This window comes from Coturnix japonica, chromosome Z, assembly GCF_001577835.2.
Source record: "Coturnix japonica isolate 7356 chromosome Z, Coturnix japonica 2.1, whole genome shotgun sequence".
Taxonomy (NCBI): Eukaryota; Metazoa; Chordata; class Aves; order Galliformes; family Phasianidae; genus Coturnix; species Coturnix japonica.
Window position 1 is genome coordinate 57811854 of NC_029547.1, and position 20473 is coordinate 57832326.

General features: G+C 41.2%; 1 protein-coding gene across 1 annotated transcript in view; it reads left to right on the top strand.

Moving 5' to 3' along the window:
- GRIN3A (glutamate ionotropic receptor NMDA type subunit 3A) overlaps positions 1 to 20473 on the top strand; it is a 59788-nt gene that overhangs the window by 14980 nt on the left and 24335 nt on the right. Inside the window, exons 2-3 of the mRNA XM_015849825.2 lie at positions 11845 to 12449; positions 17542 to 18589. Of these exons, the coding sequence (XP_015705311.1) occupies positions 11845 to 12449; positions 17542 to 18589 (1653 nt within the window). The remainder of the gene's footprint in view (positions 1 to 11844; positions 12450 to 17541; positions 18590 to 20473) is intronic.

Consider the following 20473-nt stretch of genomic DNA (forward strand, 5'->3'; position numbering starts at 1 on the left):
GAAGCTAGAAGTGCCACTCCAGAAAGGATGGTCTGAGTGTCCGTGTTAGGTGCTGGTAGCTCTAATCTGTACAAATAATTGTTCACAGTAGAGAGGTAAAGCTACTATGTATGTATTGTCAGGTATTCAGATTAGAATATTAGATTCAGAAGAGTAGATCACTACAAGGAGCTGTAAATGTCCACCTGATTGGATATTGTGATGGCTGGTGAATTCTGATGAATTTTTTGAGCCCCACCCCGTGTAACTGCTCTGCACACTACCTTTACAGTAATGTCCGCCTTGATCACATTATGGTTAATGGTAAGTTGTTTACGCACTTAGAATTAATGAAGTCGGAGTATCCAAGTGCTTGCTAGGCATCAGGTCCTGATGAGGCGAGCATCACTGAGTCAGTAAGAGGAATCCAGAAAGAGAGACAGGTGTGCTGTGAATAGAGCAGTGGTGCTGATGTCCAGAGTACTTAACAGTAACTCATCAAATAAATGTATTTGTTACTTCACACATTCTTTTATCTGCTGAGGCAGCTGTGTCTGGTGTGGGTAGAAGAGGAATTCTGAGCATCAGATTCTGCTTCTGGCAAGATCTTGGTATATCCTCTAAGATATGTGACTTAACCTCTTTTTTTTTTTCTTTTTTTTTTCTTTTTTCTTTTTTTTTTTCCTTTGTCCCTTCAGATCCCTCTCTGTGCAAAGGGATGTGAAATATTTATCTTGCTGTAAGTTGCAGGACTTCAAGGGCAGAAAGCCACTCCACAAGAGAGAAACTCAGACATGCTGTGGTGTCCGTACCCTGTGGTGTTTACTTATGCACTTCAGCAGGGCCATCCTTGTCTTGCAGAAAGGAGCTTACATGCAAAGGGAGCACAAAGCAAGGCAGGGATTTCAAGTGGGACTGCTCAGTTGCTATACTTGACACACAGCCAGGGTATCTTCCTCCTCCTCTTTTACCTACCATCTCTCTCTGCCTTGGCAACAGCACTGTGCAGTCAGTCACACACTTCTGTGGGAGGCTGCTGTGTGCTTGGTTGGAAGCTTAAATGCTCCTGCCTTTGCTAGCGAGGGAGCTCTGGACTGCAGGATCACACCTTGTTTGTCTTGTGCATGACCAGAAGAGGAATTTGCAGAGAGCACAACAAAGCTGCTGAACTTTACACTTGTCTTTTGTTGTTTTTTTTTAAACATTGGTGGCAGTTGTGTTTTTTGTCTGTTTGTTTTCTCTGTTTGTTTGTCCATGATAATGAATTCAGGATTAAGAGAGAAAAAATTGAAAGTAAGTGTAAGTCACTGAGCTTTGCTGCGTTTTCAGAAGTCATACTTCCATCTCCTATTGAAGGAATGTAAATCTGCAGCCCAGAAGCTAAGCAGATTCATAGAATCATAGAATGTGTTGGGTTGGGAAGGACCTCAAAGTCCATTAAGCTCTAATGCCCTGCGTTGGGCTGATTGCTCCCCACTGGATGAGGGGCTCCTTCCAACCTGGCCTGGGTTGCCTGCAGGGTTGGGGCACCCACAGCTTTTCAGGGCAGCTGTGCCGTGGCCTCACCACATTCTGAGTATAGAATTGCTTCATAACATCTAACCTGAATCTCCCCTCTTTTAGTCTAAAGCTGTTCTCCTTGTCCTGTCAATATGAAACAATATAAAAAAAACTGTCTCCTTCCTGTTTATAAGTTCACCTCAAGAACTGGAAGGCTGCTAGCACTGCCCAGCTGGTGTGGTTAAGGGAGAAAAGAAACCTGGCAGAGAGTAGGACTGGGGTGCTCCCAAGGAAATCTCTGCATCTATTAGAAGAAAAAAAAAGGAATCTGCAGGATTTGTTTTTGAGAAGAGCTGCTTGATGTAGTTTTTTCCTTCTCGCCCCCTTCCCCTAAGAGCTAATTATAAGTCTTTCTAATTTCCCAGCTTTCTAATTAAATCCTCGGTGTATTAAATAAGAAACCTCAAGCAGAGATTTTTAAATGCTGTTCCTGATTTTAAGCCAAGCAAGTACACACAGAATTCACCTTAGAGCCATGATTTACATGTCTAGCCTCATAAAGATGAACTACTAACTTAATTCACCCTGGCCTCTATTAATGGAGTTAAAGAGATCGGTCTTTGCAAGCTTAATTCTCAGCTTTCCTTCATACAAAAAATCAATATAGAGTAAAATGCACCTGCAGGTGAAATTAATCCTGTGCAACATGCCCAGAACAAGGCCCAGCACAGAGGATCGATGGTGAGCTGGTGCATAAAATCATAGAATCGTTAAGGTTGGAAAAGACCCGTAAGATCATCACATCGGACCAGCAGCCCATCCCCTCTGTGCCCACTCACCATTTCCCTCAGAGACACATTTTTTTGAGGACCCAAATCAGGGTCATTTCTCCCACTGGACTTTGCCATGAATCTTCCAGTGACTGCTCCATGCATAGCACGGCAGTGCCAGGGGTGTAGTCATACAGGTGCTGAGCTGTGGCTGGTCAGTGCGCTGGAGGAGCAGTATCCAGCACCCTGATTTCCTCCAGGGCACGGCCTCAGGAAGAACAGGAGAAGCTTTTTGGTTAGATTGCTCCCTCTCAGCATTTGTTTCCAAGAACAAATAGCTTAACTTCACTGTGCTGGGCTGCAACCACCAAGTGGGGCTGCAGAGCTTGTTGGCAGGCTTATTGTCATCTTTAAAATAACAAGGCACAGGACGCAGCTCCTGCAAGCACAGGGAATGCAAATGCGCTAGGCGGGTTGGAGATATTCTAAGCAAGGCTGGAATTAGACCAGTGGGTGGAAAAGGTGCTCCAGTTTTTGTTCTTGCTGCCTGTGTTAATGGTGAATAAAATCTAATTGGATAAAGTGCTGTGTGGGTACATGGGGTACTTAGCAGCTTTTGTAGACTGAGATCAAGCTTCTTTTCCCTTCATAAGGTAAAATAAAAGGCCAGAACCAGCCTTTTCTGTACTCACTGCCCTCATATTAAGCTTTTTTTTTTCCTGCGTTTCTTTTTGTTCTGTGAGATTTTTGCTCACGTCTGAAAAAGCAGGTAATACTGAAAGCAAACTCACAGCTGCACGTGCTTATGGAAAAGTAGCATTTCCTTATGATACACTGCAGAGAACCCATCTTGCTGTTGGGAAGATGAGGTCTGCTGTTACCAGGAGAGTATGGGAATGCCATTGCAAGAGCCCTTCTCACAGGGGAACCTGGCACAGCTGATGTGCCAAGGAGCACAGTGGGGAACAGCGCTTGGCAATATGCATCGTAATTACAGCCTGGGTTGCCAAATTCTCTGTCAACTTTCACGTTGTGTTAATGGTAGTCCTCAAGAGCGAGGCATTAGAGCAAACACTGTGTGCAATTAGCGTGAGCTATGGAATATGCAAAGCCAAGAATTTGCTGTTAGTCTAATTAAAGTCCTAGCAGTCTAATCAAAGTAGTGTTATTGGTCCCGCTGCAACGATACTTACAGACAAATTATCCAAACAGAACAGCTCATTCTCAGCAGTGACACAGTTCAAGTTATTATACATTCGCTTCTGCTATCTCTTGTCACACCTTTCTCAGCACCTTCCCATTCGTCTCTGAATCCGGAGGTCAACATCACAAATCTCCTCTAGGGAGCAAAGCAAATGCATTTGTCTCTTCAAGGAGTTGCTAAAGGGAATTCTGCTGATCTCCAAAGGTGGGACTGTTATGTTGGTGATGACAGTCTGTTTCTCCTGAGTTTTCTTTTGGCCATATTTATTTGTTTGCTAGTATTGTCTGTGTATCTGCTGTACTTGGCTGCCAGCTTCTCATTCATTCACAGTTACACCTTATCTGCACATCTGTTGTATATGTAAGCAGGATACTTGTTCTTTGCTCTCTTTAAAGCAAGTTTTAGCCGGCTCTTTAAGCAGTAATCTCTTAGTGACCCGTAACTGACCATTGGTGAGTAGTGATTTTCATACCTGACACCTCTTGTGCCATCCTGTGCTTGCAGTCTGCTGTCATCCCGTGGTAGTGCTTATGGGGGTCCTTGACACATCCTCTCCTCATTTTTTATCAGCAGCCTTTGAGGTGTGATTTCTTCATAAATCAACTGACATGTTACTATGGCAGCCTTATCTAAAGTTGCTAGTAATCATTCTAAAAGAATAGTAAGAAGAGTTCTTCCATTCAGAGACACTCAAGGAGTGCTCTGGTAGCCTCCTAAACTATTATCTTCAAGGTAAGACAGCACTTCCAGTGTGTTCTAAGAACTGCCTTACAGCAACCTAGCCTTCCCACACCGTGCTTTAAGGACCAGAACACAGGAGGCATTCTGTAACTTCACAGCCTCGGAGGTCATGCACTGTCCTCTCCCTGGTGCTGCCATGGATTTGGTTCTGCTGATGGTGTCACTGTTGGACACCCAGCTATTCTGTCTGCACCAGACCACGCCACATTGCTTTAAGGGAATGAATTATTTTTACTGAAAGCTGTTTTCGAACTTCCATGCTTGTAGTGCTGTTCAAACTCCTGAAAGATGTGCCTCTCTGGAACTCGATGAGGTCAGCTGTAAGAAAATGTATTACTGGGAAATCACACTGCAAACAAAGCCTGGGGTAGGACTGGCAAAGAGCAGCATACACTTGATGGTGTGTGCTTACCTATCTGTCACGGCTACATTCTGTAACAGTGCTGAACTTACAGAAAACAATGCTGTGCTGTACTGAGTTGTCCACTGTGGCTAATACTTGCATTTAATACTCCCTGGCATCTTTTATCCAAATGCTTACAAGGGCTTTGCAGATGCTGATTATAAATCACAACTTCTTTCCGTGGAAAGGAGGACTCTTCAGGTAACTGTTCAGGCAAGGAAGGAACAAGCAGTCATTTAGCAAATGCCATGAATTAATAGCCCAGTTAAGAGCAGCCAGTAATAATTTGGATTCTCTGCAAGGATTGTGGGCTTTAAAAGCTAGCGAATACCTAATCTTCCACATTTCTATTTCCCACTTACATTAGTAGAGCTCTTGGGAACCGGATTAACAGACAGGGACCAAGCCACCTTTCTCCCATGCCACAGACCGGAGCTGATCCTCTAGAGCACCGTACTGGCATTTTAATGATGGGGGAAAGCCTTTTATGGAGAATTAGTGCAACTCCCCCTGGTCTATTTGTGTTATCAGTCATCTTTCTTCTGACAGTAATGACATGTTTTAGGGAAGGAAAAACTATTTTGGCTCTTGACATCTGTATGAAATATTCTCTGCTGAACTTTGAATGTTGGTTATTCCCCCCCTAGAGCAAAGAACACCTTGAAGTTTTTGAAGTAGTATTACTTAAGATAATTTATAAATGGCCATGAAGATAAATAATGGGTCTTTCTTTCCAAGAACAGCTGAATGTTCTTATTTTATATTGCCTGTTTGACCTTGTAGAGAACTGTACTTACTCGGATTAGTTTAAAGTTTTTGTATGTAGTCATTAGGGATGTTAATCAACCCAAATTCATGACTGTCTGGTCGAACAAGAGGAGTCATTCTGAGGACAAACTAAGACAACCCTTAAATTAATCTTTGTTTTTGTTGTTGTTTCTTTTTAAATCAACAGTTAGTGCCTCGTTAGGATCTGCTGATAAGTGCTGCTTGGGCAGTTGCCAGGCGTGTTTTGCTGTAGGAATACGAAGGGCTTTAGCTAGTTCGAACTGGCTTTTCTCTCTCAGAAGCTTTGAAACTGCCTGCAAAAAGATATTCTTTCTTTGGGGATCTGCGCTGTTTCAAATTACGGTCTTGTTCAAGCAGGTGTAAACGTGGAGAGAGAAGATGTGCAAGACAATAAAAAAGAATTAGTAAAGTCATCCTCTTCTTTGGCCAATGCAGAAGAAATTCTTTGCTTGACAGTGGCTTGTTTTACATAGATGAATAGTCCTAATCATCTGGGTCTAGGATTTTCTTCCCCAGAGAAACACAAGATGAAGTTATTCTTCTGTTTAAATAGCAGAAGAAATTGGTATTTTTAATCATGCTGACGCTGTGTAAGTAGATGTTTAAGTGTTTTTCTGGATGAAGGCCTGAAGGCTGAATGAAACACTTAGTGATGTCCATGAGAAGCCTTAGGGGGTTTAGCTGGGGCTGGAAAAGGGCCAGAAGCAGCATTAGACCACGGTTCCAGCATTTGATACCAAAGGCATGCTAGGCTCTTTGGACTAACAAGTTAGGCACAAAAATGAAGGGCTGAAGGTATGGAGAGCTGTAAGCTCCCCTTCTCACCATCGGTGACCCTGTTGAAGGGAGAGGTGCTTACACTTTATCAACTCCTCACCCATCTCCAGAATGCACCAGCAGCCGCTCCCTGGCTGGTTGGGCAAACAGTGGGACCTCTCCATCTAGAGCCCTTCCTGCACTCTGACAACTGCCAACACAAAACCTCTTGAAGTGTTGCAGTCTCCAGCTATCAAAGCAAAACCAAAATATTTCATAGCATCTTTCTTTTTGGTATGTAAGGAAAAAGAAATACTTAGGCACTTAGTCTGTAGGGAGCTGGGTATCGAGCCTAAACTTTGTTGTTTCAATCACAGAAGAAAGAGCTGCTCAGTTTTTGAAGCTCCAGCATCAGCTTGCTCACAGCTGCCATTTAGCTCTGTTTGTAAAGCTGTGAGTCCCCACAGCTGCACTGAAAGCCAGAATGTTCTTTTTTTTTCTGTTCAGCAGAGGTTTCTCTGATGTAATTATATAACTTGTTTTCTCTTTTGTTTCTTATCATAAATGTGCATTTGAATACTGCCTTTGTCCCTGAGAATCAGTGGGGAATAATATTTTCAGTGTATTATTTGTCTTTACGATTAGCAAAATTTATTCACATACATGCTTTTAACTCTGCTAATGGATCTATCATAATGTCAAATAAAATGTCACCATGGCCATGTGGAATTAGCATTACAAATTTGACTGAAGAGTTAAATGGTCAGGTCCTGCAGGGTACAAGTCAGTCTAGCTCCAGGCATTGATTATGTCCTCAAGATTTTCCTTTACTGAGAATGGGTCTACAGATGACTGAAGCAGCCTTGAAGATCTAATTGATGAAATGCAAATCATGCATTTGGTGTTAAGTGAACCTGCTATCTCAAGTATCTCAGATAGTGAAACTAAAAATTGCTCTGGTTTCAGTACTGACGGCAAATAAATTGTTACTGTCTCTTTTTGTGTAGGGAACTGAAACACATCAGGCCACATAGAGTTCAGTGTTCTGTGATTGGTTTGGTCTGAAGCCCACTGGAAGTCAGCGGAAAGACTGTCAGTATCTGATCCAAAGGTGATTAATCAGAAGATAAGAATTCTAGGCTCGTTAGTTACCCAGAAGACGTTGAAGTCAAGTCATCAAGGCTGGTTTATAAAACATGAGCTAATTACATGCAGTAAGAAATTAAGTCTTCATAAACATTGAAAATGCTTCTGCTAGTTGAGACTTTGTAAATACAAACACATCATTAAAAGTAAATTCCAATTAACATTATTCAGGTGAGTTTTAATTTTCTGTGTTATGTAGAGAGAAACTGATGCAAGTCATTCCACCTTTAGTGACAGCTTAAAGTAAAATTGAAACAGAGCAATTGATTTTCCATACAAGAATTAATTGACGGTTTAACTGAAACAGTCAAACTTTACTAATTTCCAGAGTCAAGTAATAAAGCTGTCTGCCTAAGAATTTTGGTAAGGATGGATGGGCACAGTTCAATACACTGATATCATCTCATAAATCTTCTGTTTCCTGATATGTAAAAAGTTATACACATCTAAACTATCATTTAAGTTGTCAAAAGCCTTTGCTCTGAAATTATGCAGCCTCAGTGATTGCTATTGAATCACTGAATAGGCAGTTTTTGGAAGTTCTTCATTAAAAAGCAGTAATTTTTTAGTTTATAGAAAAATGAATCGTCAGGAATAGATAAAAGCTCGTCAAAGTCTGTGTACTGTGTGTATACATGTGGCTTTAACTGTGTAATGTTTTCAGCCCCTCTAGGTTTATTTGCATCCTACAAATGACAAATAAACCTTTCAAAATAAAGTTAAGAAGGTATTAAATCCAAATATCTCTGTGCATCACTGAATTATTTATTGAAAGGTTCTTCCCTTGCATACAAAAACAGTAAGGTCAGACAGAGTTTCTCTATGTGAACCCTGTAATTGGGTGCGTGGTGAACCAGCCAGGCCCATCAAGTATCCCTATGTAGAATCCCAATCACAAAGCTGACATTAACTGCTAGTAAAGATCCTGTAGTAGTATCAGAAACAATTGATGAAGATCAAGATCATCAAAGGGGTCTAATGAAGGAGCTGATCAAACTAGTCCAATTAATTAAATGCGATGAACCCTCCTTCTCACTTGTATCATCAAAAACCTCAGCTGTTAAACACAAATGCTTTCCACCTGGCCATGGATGTTGCTGAGCAGGAGAGGTGGCCAGTGCTTTATCTTCATACTGACTCATGGATGGTGGCAGATGCCTTATGGGGGTGGTTACGGCAGTGGGAGCAAAATAACTGGCAAAGGAGGGGAAAACCTATTTGGGCTGCTGGACTGTGGAAGGACGTTGCTGCATGAAGAAAGAATATGGTTGTAAAGGTGCATCACGTGGATGCTCACATGCCCAAGAGTCGGGCTACTGAAGAACAACAAAACAACCATCAGGTAGATCGAGCTGCCAGAATTGAGGTGGCTCAAATAGACTTGGGCTGGCAGAACAAGGGTGAATTATTTCTAGCTCGATGGGCCCGTGAGACCTCAGGCCATCGAGTAAGAGACACGACATATAAGTGGGCTAGAGACCGAGGGGTGGACTTTAGCATGGATGCTATTGCACAGGTTATTCATGACTGTGATACATGTGCCATAATTAAATAAGCCAAGTGGATGGAAGCCCTCTGGGAGGAAGGGCGATGGCAAAATTATGGAGCTCACTATATCACCTTGCCACGATCTCGCAGTGGTAAGTGTTATGTTACCATGATGTTTGTTTTCTTGAGCCCAGCTCCCATCTCCCGACTCCTTTTCCTTTTTTCCCTTCCCATTTTTGGGGACCAGGTGACCCACAGGCCTAGTGGGTTGACGAGTGGCTGAAAGTAAAGTGGAACACAAATACCTTCTAGTTGATTTTTCTGTATGTCATTGTACCAGAAAAGTTGTGAGTATGCCAGGCAAGTTTGTAGTCAGTTCCCTTCAAAATACTGTTTAGTCCTGATATACTTCGTACTACTTTTTCAGGGCTTAAAGTTTACCTTTCAAGCATGCTAACAAGGAAATAATCAGTTAATCACAGTGCTAGTAATTGCTTGTGTAGATGTGCCTGTTGACTACAGAAAATGATAACTAAAACTTATTAACAACCTCTTAAAAATGTTTGATCTAAGCAATTCACATCCACTCAGAGAATCATAGAGTGACAACTGTTTGAATTGGAAGGGAGCTCTAAAGGCCATCTCCTCTAACTCTCCTGCAATGGACAGGGACATCTATAGCTAGATCAGTGTGCTGTGGACTGGAGGAAATCTTATGTAGCATGCAACAGTGCATTAGCACTGTGTTTAGCATGGGGGCATATAGGTCTAGAGATATCTGAACCTGTTGGGTGAGGTGGAGCCCCAGTTCTCTTGCACTTACCCATACTACTGGGTATAATGGTAATTTGGGACCCACACTGCCACTGCAGGGCACCAAGGAGAGCCACTTGGCATGGACTCACCTAGAGCCCTGGTGGATTTTATCTTCTATATCTGCGTGTACACTGAAGTAGCTATGAAGCTATTGAGATGCTGTACTTGTGAATGTACCACAGAGTTTTGAGTTTCCTGATGCAGTAGGTACAGGTTGTATGCTGTCATCTGTGTGTGCAAAATGTTCTTGAATAACTCACTTGCAATTGAATGACTTACTTCTAAACTAAAAAATTAACTAAGTCAGTAGGCTTGGGAGATTGTTTGGAGGCAGATTGTTTTGTAAAAAGTGACCAGACTTACTTGTTCTTGGGCAGAATACACAAGTAAAACCTCCTATTCCTTTCTGTTTCAACCAAGGGAGAAACTGGAGTTAATTTATTTTATGAGCTCATAATTTTAGCCCAAAAAAATTGTCTTAATTGAGTTTTTAGACACTAATTTATTCAAATCAGCTTCCAAAATCCAGGTATTATGTGCAAAGCATTTTTTTACTGTGCTAATCGTGTATTTTAATTAATAGGCAATGTTTAGCTTAGAGCTCAGAGTCTGCACAGCTTAGCTTCTTGTGCATTCAGTAACTTGTCCTTTATCAGAGTCAATCCTCTTGCGTTTTATTGGCAGTACATGATGTGCATTGATTGTGGTCACTGATCTATTCAAGTAGCTTGTTTATGTTTCTGTGTAAAAACAAGCCACTGGTACCAAAACCAGGAGGTAACAAAAGAGCTGAGAGCTTCTTCAATTAAAGTATTCTCATAATCCAGCTTTGAATTTCAATGATCTGCTCAGGAAAATGCATGATGAGTTCATGTAGCTACAAATCAACACAGTGAAAGCTTGCTGCTTTTAAATGGTGTTCAGCTCTTCTGTTTGTTTGGGGATTTTTTGTTTGGTTGGTGTTTTTATTTGCTGCATTCTACCTCTTGCATCTAAAGTGGAGAGCCAGGGTTTCATTTTAGTGCATTTCTGATTACTTCAAATTTAGAATGGTATTTCTAAGATCCATCCAAGCTGGAGCCTGTAATGAGCACTAAAATACTGCTAAAATCAAAGGACAGCATTTTATACTAGCTTTAAACAGAGTAAAAGTCTGGTTCCCTCTCATATACAGTACTTGTTATCTACCTAAAATGTAAGAGCATGAGGAAAAGACCTGAAGTCACCTGGAGTGACTTAGGAATGGATAGAAAGATGATGAAATTCAGGAACCTGTGTAGGATAATATATAATTTGAGGGGGCATGAATGCCAGCAAACATTGGCGTGAAGTCACAACAAAGATCTGACAAGCCAAATCAAATCCTGAAACTGACTTCGTAACTGGCTTCAGAGAAAAGCTATACTGAGGACTGTCAGCTTCTGAGCTGAAACCAAGCAGATGAATTAACCTCATATCCTCTCTCCTTTCTTGGAAAAGATGCATCAGAAGGCAGTGTTGCTGGGAAATGTGGCTGGTTGTGTTCTATTCTATCATCAGTGACATAAAAAATACAAGTATGGAATGCCTATTTATCAAGTATTTTCCAACTCAGATAATACAGAGTGTTCACATCTTCACCTTTTGCACATTCAGTAACTAGCCCCTTACAGAGGAATTAATCTTCTCGGGCTTTATTAGCAGTACATGATATGCATCGGTTGCCGGTGATGATCTGTTCCATTAGCTTGCTCATGTGTCTGTGTAGGAAAAGTCCACTAATACTCCCCCAACCAAAACCAAAAACAAAAAACCCACAAAGCAACCTGAGAGTTCTTTTTAATCTTCGTTTACTTTTTACCAAAGCACTTGACTGTGTTCATTGAACTTAAGCGTTATTGCCATGATTGAATGCAAATAATAGTCTTACTTTCTCATACGCTCTGTTAGAAGAAAATGGAATTCAGTGATTGAGAATGCCAAGAAATCTAAAAGTACGAGTGGATTTAAAGAAATCCAAATAATTGGAAACAGGCTCTATGGTGATTATTGAAGTTGACTCAGATTCTAGCCCGGGAGGCCCTTGATTCACTGTCCACGTAAGTTGGGTAGGTCTATGTTTCCCAGTTTCACACACCATTACCTAGATGAACAATTGATTACTTTGAACAACATGACTGAACATGTAATCCTCACGTAAAAAAATCAAGAAAATGCATTAACTCTGGTTCTAGCTTATTTCTAATTAAAATATTTTGTGTTTTTAACTGCAGAATCCCCTCCACCTGCAAATGAGTTTAGAAAACTCACTGAGCTCTGATGCTGATGTCACGTTCTCAATCCTTGCAATGAACAACTGGTACAATTTCAGCTTGATGGTATGCCAGGAGGAGTGGAACATCACGGATTTTCTCTTCCTCACACAGCAAAGCTCCAAGTTCCATCTGGGGTCCATTATAAACATCACAGCAAATCTCACGTCAACCAGTGACCTTCTGAACTACCTACAGTTTTACCTGGAGAGCATCAAAGACACAACATCTACCATGGTCATGTTTGGATGTGACATGGAAAAAACAAGGAGAATTTTTGAAATAACCACCCGGTATGGTGTGATGCCTCCAGAACTTCACTGGATTATTGGGGATTCACAGAACGTGGAAGAGCTGAGGACAGAAGGTTTGCCGCTCGGTCTCATTGCTCATGGCAAGACAACGCAGTCTGTCTTTGAGCATTACGTGCAGGATGCAATGGAGCTGGTAGCAAGAGCTGTAGCAGCAGCCACCATGATTCAGCCTGAACTAGCTCTTATTCCAAGTACAATGAATTGCATGGACACAGATGAAAAAAATATAACCTCAGGACAGTATTTGTCAAAGTAAGTTTGTTGTTGTTGCTTTTTGTAGCTAGCATTTGTGGTATCAAATAGCATCTTAATTTTCTTTCCCTTTTCAGCCCCTCTTTTTAGCATGGCTGTAATGCTATTAACCCTTACTAATACATGCATTTGTTTCAGTATTTCTTCCTGCTTCATTGTTCTGGAGACATAATGAAATTTAAACTTAGCCATAGAGGGAGATGAGGCCAGTTGTTGAAAAATATTCTTTTCCACAGAGGATGATTTGTTTTAAAAGCAAGCAGAAAAAGTCCTTGTAACGTATGTAAAGTCATGAGCTGTTTTACATTCAATGACTGGTGCAGATTTTTACCCCTTTACATCTGGTTTGTAGCTCATAGATGTTAATGGATGGGGTTTGGAGTTCTTGAGACAAATATTTGAGTGTTAGAATATTTTGAGGATTAAGGAAGAGTCAAATAGAAACAAAAGCAACATCAAAATGCTTCTATGTATTTCTTCATCGTTGTTTTCTTCAAAAAAACTAGTAGCCCTTACATGATGAATATAGACTGTTGTCATCAGGTTGTCGTAGTTTTCACATCTACTAAATTTCTTGTTCCTTCATCTTGACTAAGATACTGTGGAAAGGGAAAAGAAAGGCCAGAAGGCAGGGAGAAATCTGTCCTTAGAAGGAATGGCTTGAAGGGGCTGGGGAAAGAGACGTTTTATGGGGAATGATAAAGATGTACAGAATCACTAGTGAGATGGAGCGAGCAAAGATAAGTTGTTCATTGTCGTTTTGCCTATAAGAAACAAGAGAGATGAAGTCAACAGGGTTTAAAACAGATCAAAAGCAGCGCTCCCTACAACTGCACAGTGGTACGGTACAGTACAGAGAGTACATCTGTAAGATTTCTGCTTTAAATTCAAGTAATACTGGCATTTTAAGTGAGTTCAAGAGGAGGGATGAATGAAGTGCCTGCAAGAGAATTCAGAGGGAGCAACAACACACCGACAAATCACAGCAGGGACTGGAAATGCCTGGAACTCAAAGTGGTTGAGAACTGTCAGAGCATTAGGAGAAAATGTCATACACTTGGCTTGCTTTTCCCCAGGTACCTGCTGGTGGACTGTATTGAAGAGAACACGCTAGATAAACCCTTGTCCTGAATCATGGCAGTGCGTAGTGTATCAGTGAGGCAGACACCTGATGGCCAGTCCTTGTGTATTTGAGTTAGCAGCACAACTATTAATTTATAACAGCAACAATTATTTATGAGTCACCAGTGGGTGGCTTAATTGTGACCAGAGCAGAGACAAAACTTCTGTCTGGTGAGTAACTGAGTGTTTAGTGACGTGGGTCTTTTTCTGCCTGAGAGCTCATCTGTCTTGGTACGCTGCCTCCGGGCTGCGGTGGCTGGGCATGGGGAGATGCAGAGACATGAGCACTGACTCTGCAGCTGCAACCTGCTGAGTAGCAGCACTTTCCAGGCTGGCACATCAGGTCAGTGCTTGTGCACTGACTCTGCAGCCATTTAAGTGACATCCAAGGGCAGCACAGCTGTTAACAAGGAAGCTGTCTGGTCCGTGGCAAAGCAGGCTTTTATCAATAAGAGTATGGAATTGGAGGAATACGTGCTTGTTGTAAACATCCCATCTTTATTCCTCCTACAAGAAGTCTGATTCCCAGATCTATTCCTGTTGCTCCTGGGAACATCCCTGTTGGCAGAATGAGATACTAACATTTAAGAGCTTCGTCTTTTCTTATAGCCTTAACTAGTCCCACAGCTTTAATTTGCCTTGGGTAATTTCTCCAGCCTGCTATTTGCTTGCCTGTTCTGGCTCTTGCTTCTGGTAGTTTTTGCAAGAAAGATACAGAATGGCCAAGCCATTGAAATTGAGTGGAAGTGAAAACATTAAATTAAGTCATTCTACAAAGAAGTCTTTGCTAGAGTATAATAACAACCAGTTCTTAGGACAAAGCACAGTAATAAAGGTAGGAAGAAAGCTGAAAAGTGGCACTCTTGGAATTTCTTGGTCAAGCTAAGTAATGCTAGCAAAACACCAAGACAGCTACCACAGTCTGTCAGTGCAATCATCAGCTCACAGACATGGACACATCGAGGAATTAATTCACTGGGGATCCGTCCCTTCACCTTCTGAAATCTGTGCACATCTTTCTGCATGAACCTGTCCATACCCCTTCTGAAGAGGACCAGCTCAATATATCAGTATATATACTGATATGTGTATATCAGATAGATATTTCCATTGTGTCGGTGTGATACATGACACTTGTAAGTATCAGGGATCTCAGGCTACAGGCTTCTGGTCTAAATAATGTAGTCAGGTTCTCAAATCTATTTTTTAAAGTGACTGAGTTTTGCTATGCAGACTGTGGCATGAATTCAGTACTACTGCACGTAGTGCATGCAGAAGATTAGCAGCCAGAGCCTCTTGCAACTTTTACAGAGTGTTGTTGAAATGCATCTCCCACATGGTTCCCCTCATTTATTTTGATTAATGTCCTGTCACTACCAAAAATATGGAACATGCAAATGAGCTGCAAAAGTAAGCTACTACCTCGAGAAGGTAGCAAAGTCGTATGTTTAAATGTTAGTAAATCTCTCAGGTAAATGCTTCCAACACAATTCAACTACAGGACAGGTACAGAGTGCTTGGTTCACTCTCATGGGCATGCTTATTTCTGCACTGAAAGTCAGAGAACACAGTGCATAAATTTCACTGTTCTCGTTCTACCTGTAGGAAATAAATCTAATACATTATTCCATAGCTTCATCTACTCCCCAAACTCCAGGTTTGCAGCTTTCTAACATTCAGGTTGTGCCGCAGTGGAAATTTGGGGCCAAATCCATCAGAACTTTGCTAATTTATACCTCTTAGGAATTTGCATCGTTAAGATTTGGCCTTGTTAACACTAAGGAGTTGTTAACACTATTTTCCATGCTGCTTCTTTCATAATGTTGTGCACAGACACATCTACGCCTTCAATTATTGTCATAGTGATGACCTCAGCATATAAACCCAGCAGTGCTTGTAAGGAAGAAGCTGCACATTTTTTCTTTCTTTCTTTTTCTTTTTCTTTTTTTTTAACAAAGACTGAAGAAAAGAGAGATAGAAAACAAACAAGTTCATGGTTATGTGAACCTTCCTTTAGTGCTTGGGATTGCCTTCCTCTGTAGCTGTTGTCTTGATGTTTACATTTGCAAACATGCACAGACACTGTCAAACAGAGAAGCAGCCTGGTAGGATAGCACCCATCACACATGACTGACACCACTGGTTAATGAAGTTATGGTCACATTTAGCTAACACTAGACTAAAAGGATTGTTTAAATGTGATCCACAGTCATGCGTCAGTCCTGTTTGTTTTTAACATTTGTGTGTATTTCTGGGCATAATTCTTAGTCTCGGGTAAAGTGTAGTGTATGGATCTGTTGTTCTTAACAGTACTGGCTGTATCATCCTGGCTCATGTCATCGTTTAGGTTGATGGCTGGGCCAGATGATCTCAGTGGTCTTTTCCAACCTTAATGATTCAGTGATTCTAAGGTCTTTCTCCTAACTTAACTCATGGTAGACTTCTTGAGAGCAGTTTTGAAGCCATCACAGAAAAGGCTTTCACACATGCAGCTATACTTGAACTGTATTATTTATTTTCTTAAATTTGTTCTTAGCTGAGGGCAAATAATTAATATGATCTGCACACATGCAGAGTTTTACTGCTGAAGAGACATAAAAATTTAACAGATTTCATCAGTGCAGTGCAGTCAGCATTGTGCATACACACGCTTGCTGCAGGTTAATGCTTTTTGAATCTATTTAAGGTTAGTTTCTTCCTCTCTAGCTATTGATAAACAATTAACACTACTTAAAGTTTATGTCTTGTCTATTGAGGCTGCAGTGACAACTATTCACTTTATACTTCTTTCAATACTTGCTTTCATCTAATTCTCAGAGCTGTTATGATGTGTTACGTTCTACTATGACAGCTAAATAGTCCATCATCTGAATGCCTCTTACTGAAAAATATGTGCTTCGCTTACCTTACACCATATTAGCAGCAATATAACTCTGTTGTTTTGAATGGAATCACTCTACCAAGACTTTCATAGTCGTAACAGGGTGCCTTTGCAGTCCCTGCAAAGTGCACAGCATCTTTCTCATTAACAGAGAGCAGTTCAGCTGGTCATGTTCCCACTCACTTCTCTGCTCCTTTATCTGTATCATTTTAGCATACTGAATAATGAGTTACCAGAAGCTGTGTTATACACAGGTGGATGACAGCTACCAGCAAATGTTGCCAGCCCAATGCAGAGGAAATACTAATACTCTGAAGATCTGGGCTAGTAAATGTTCAAAAACCAAACAATGTGCAGTGCAGAATTGGTATACCTCATGATCAGCTGTACCAAAGTTGCACTTTTCAGAACATTGCTCTTGCAGGTATTTTCATTTATTATTTTTATTATTATTTTAAAGAATTAAGATTTACTTCTAGGGCTAAGTTTTTTTACTGAGCCCCTTCCCTAATTCCGAAGTGGCTAACAGTGACCAACCAGTGCCAACCGGGCATTTAGAATCTGGGTTGGTTCACTTGAAAGTGCTTGAAATAAGCTGACAGCACTTCAGTAGCCTCTCTTACATATGCTACATCTTACTAAGATGCTGTTATTTTTCTTGGAAGGGCTTTACTTCATTTCCATTCTTCCACTTTCATTCATATTTTTATCTGGGAATCTGACTGCTGATCTCTTTAAGTTCAGTTGAGAACTACCTATGTTTCGTTTACATATGAAGCAAAGGGCAAAAGCAACTGAAAAAAGAAAAAAAAAAAAAAACCTCTCAATTTTTTTAATAGTAAGTAAATAAAATACCTTTCCTGAATAGTTTCCATGTGCATTACATAAAATACTCAGGGGAGAAAGCATTCCCAGGTATTTTAATCATAAGTGACCTAGTTATCGTGGCAGAGGAAGGCTGTGAATATTTAGTGTTTGCCAGATCTCCTACTCTAGTCCCTTAAACATAAACTCACGGTGCCTGCATAAATTTCAGCATATGTCTTTGCGATGTCTGCTTCTGATTACTCTGCCTTCTCTCTCCAACAGGTTTTTAGCTAACACAACTTTTGATGGTCTCAGTGGCCACATTAAGGTGAAAGGCTCCTCTGTCGTCAGCTCAGAAAACAACTTCTTCATCTGGAACCTGCAGCATGACCCTGTTGGGAACCCTATGTGGACTCGTCTAGGGAGCTGGCAAGAAGGAAAGATTGTCATGGACTATGGGATATGGCCAGAACAGGCCCAGAGACATAAAAATCACATGCAGCACCCCACTCGGCTGCACCTCAGAGTGGTAACTCTTATCGAGCACCCTTTTGTCTTCACAAGAGATGTAGATGATGAAGGTCTTTGCCCAGCAGGGCAGCTGTGCCTGGATCCTTTGACCAATGATTCAGCTGTGCTGGATAACCTGTTTGAAACCCTTCAAGGAGGAAATGACACCGTTCCCATTGAGCTGAAGAAGTGCTGCTATGGCTACTGCATTGACCTGCTGGAGAAGTTGGCTGAGGATATGAACTTTGATTTTGACTTGTACATTGTTGGTGATGGGAAATACGGAGCCTGGAAGAATGGTCATTGGACTGGGCTGGTGGGAGACCTTCTTTCTGGGACAGCTCACATGGCAGTGACATCATTTAGCATTAACACTGCCCGCAGCCAAGTGATTGATTTCACTAGCCCTTTCTTTTCCACTAGTTTGGGGATATTGGTGAGGACCAGGGACACGGCAGCTCCGATTGGAGCCTTCATGTGGCCACTTCACTGGACTATGTGGCTGGGGATATTTGTTGCGCTCCACATCACTGCTGTTTTCCTCACCTTATACGAGTGGAAAAGTCCTTTTGGGATGACCCCCAAGGGAAGGAACAGAAACAAAGTCTTCTCTTTCTCCTCTGCCCTGAATGTCTGCTATGCGATCTTGTTTGGAAGAACAGCTGCCATCAAACCCCCCAAGTGCTGGACTGGAAGGTTTTTAATGAATCTATGGGCTATTTTCTGTCTGTTTTGTTTGTCCACGTACACAGCCAACCTAGCTGCTGTCATGGTCGGAGAGAAGATCTACGAAGAGCTTTCTGGAATACATGACCCAAAGGTAAAGTGTGTCTGTTGTTATTAGCTCAGCTTTTTCTTTTTTCCAGTCAAAATTCACTGCTACATAATTTATGGTTTCTTAATAAAATCAGAAAGCGACCTGTCTGCAAGACAGCAGTTACCCTACAGTTAATTATCATCTGACAGCACTTCAGGAGGAAAGTCCAGTGACAGAGGGGTATTTAAATATCCATTAAAGTGTATGAGTGATTTCAAAGGTCTGAGGTTAGAGGCTGGTTAAGGATTTTTGTTTTGCTGACAGCAGAGATTTTAAGTGGTTTCTATATGCAGTTTTAGGGTTAGATTTCAGTTCTGAAGTCCCTTTGGCTGTGGTTGTTTGGATCGGTTAGGTGATTTAGATCATCCTGAAATTTACTCAGGCAAAATAACCACGCAGAGTAGAGACAAAAGCATGGACACACAACCTGATATTTTAGGTTGGGTTTTGCTAGTGTTTCTGAGGCCTTAATGGTGTTACTGCCAGCATTCTCCATGAATATTAAATCAGAGGAGAACTGACATACTCTGAAAAACTCTACTTTTTGCATCGAATTGGCAGAGTACTTTGCAAGTAGCCAGACTGATTTTCAGTGTCTCTTCTGCTAGGAACTGTTCATGCAGGAACCGGATCACGCAGTAGACAACTTGTCTTCAAGTAGCTCAGAGGGTCCAGTACGTATTGGGAAAGCAAGGAAAAAACGCAGAAGCAGGACTGCTCACACTGCCTCATTCCCAAGGTGGATGAAGGGGAGTTGTGCTGAAATTTAAGCCTCAGCCAAATTCCACAGTCCAGCCATTTTAGAAGACGCTCCTGATTATATTTGCCACTAATTTGTGGTCACGAATAAAAGTGAGCAGAAGGGTTTATGGAGAGAATACATGTCTGCAGGTGACACAAAAGCAGGCATCCTCTCCAAGTGACAGTCCCTCTGGGGAACAGGATGCCAACAGAAAATTTCCCTTGTTTATTTGATGTTTTCACCAGCAGAAGTGTGATTCATGGTATTGTCCACAATTTTATACTGGTAATTTAACTGCTAGTACACAGCTGTGAAACTATCCACCATCAGTCTCAGGTGGCTGAACTGATAAAACATTATGCCAGTGGAACAAATCAAGAACTTCAGAACCAATCGCTTATTTTGCTTTCATAAAATTTATTAATAAAGGTTGTATACATACCTCCAAACTGCACAGGCCAAGCTCCATCTTTCACATTAGTAAAACATTGCATTCACACTGATGACCATCCAGTCTTGACTTTGTGAACATGATTTCAGAATCACTTCCTCCAACATTTAGGCTGGTAATATTTTTTGGAAAGGACAGTGTTTTCTATGGTTGGCCTAAGGCGCTCCGATTTATGACTTAAAGCTAGTGCTTTTCTCCCTCCATAGAGATATCATATATAGTAAATCTGTAATTTCATCAAGTTAAGCTTCAAGAATGCTCAAATCTTGCATTTGTTTTGTTCAGAGCATACTTGGTAAGTAATTTCAGTCCTTTTTTGGTAAGCCTGAATATGGGCTTGTAAATGAAGTTAGTCCTCTGTTCTTTGCATGGTTATTACCTAATCCATTAACTATCACATAGATTACATCCTGTTTTTCTGCTTCACTGTTGTGACCATGCATGCAGTTCCTATGAGAGATATTGGAAAACTCCTGCAAATTGTAAGAAGATGGCATTATTTAAAGCTGCACTGTAAAGCTTTGCCATCAGGTTACAGAATTGAGCATAGAGTATTGAAGCACAGTGCGCACTGCAAACACAGGTCTTAGGCCTGAGTAAAACAGTGTTGACTCATGGTTTGGGGTTAATCACCTCAGGGATCCTGGTAAATCAGTGGCATTAGTGGTGTCTCCTAGACAGACATGTCTCTGCT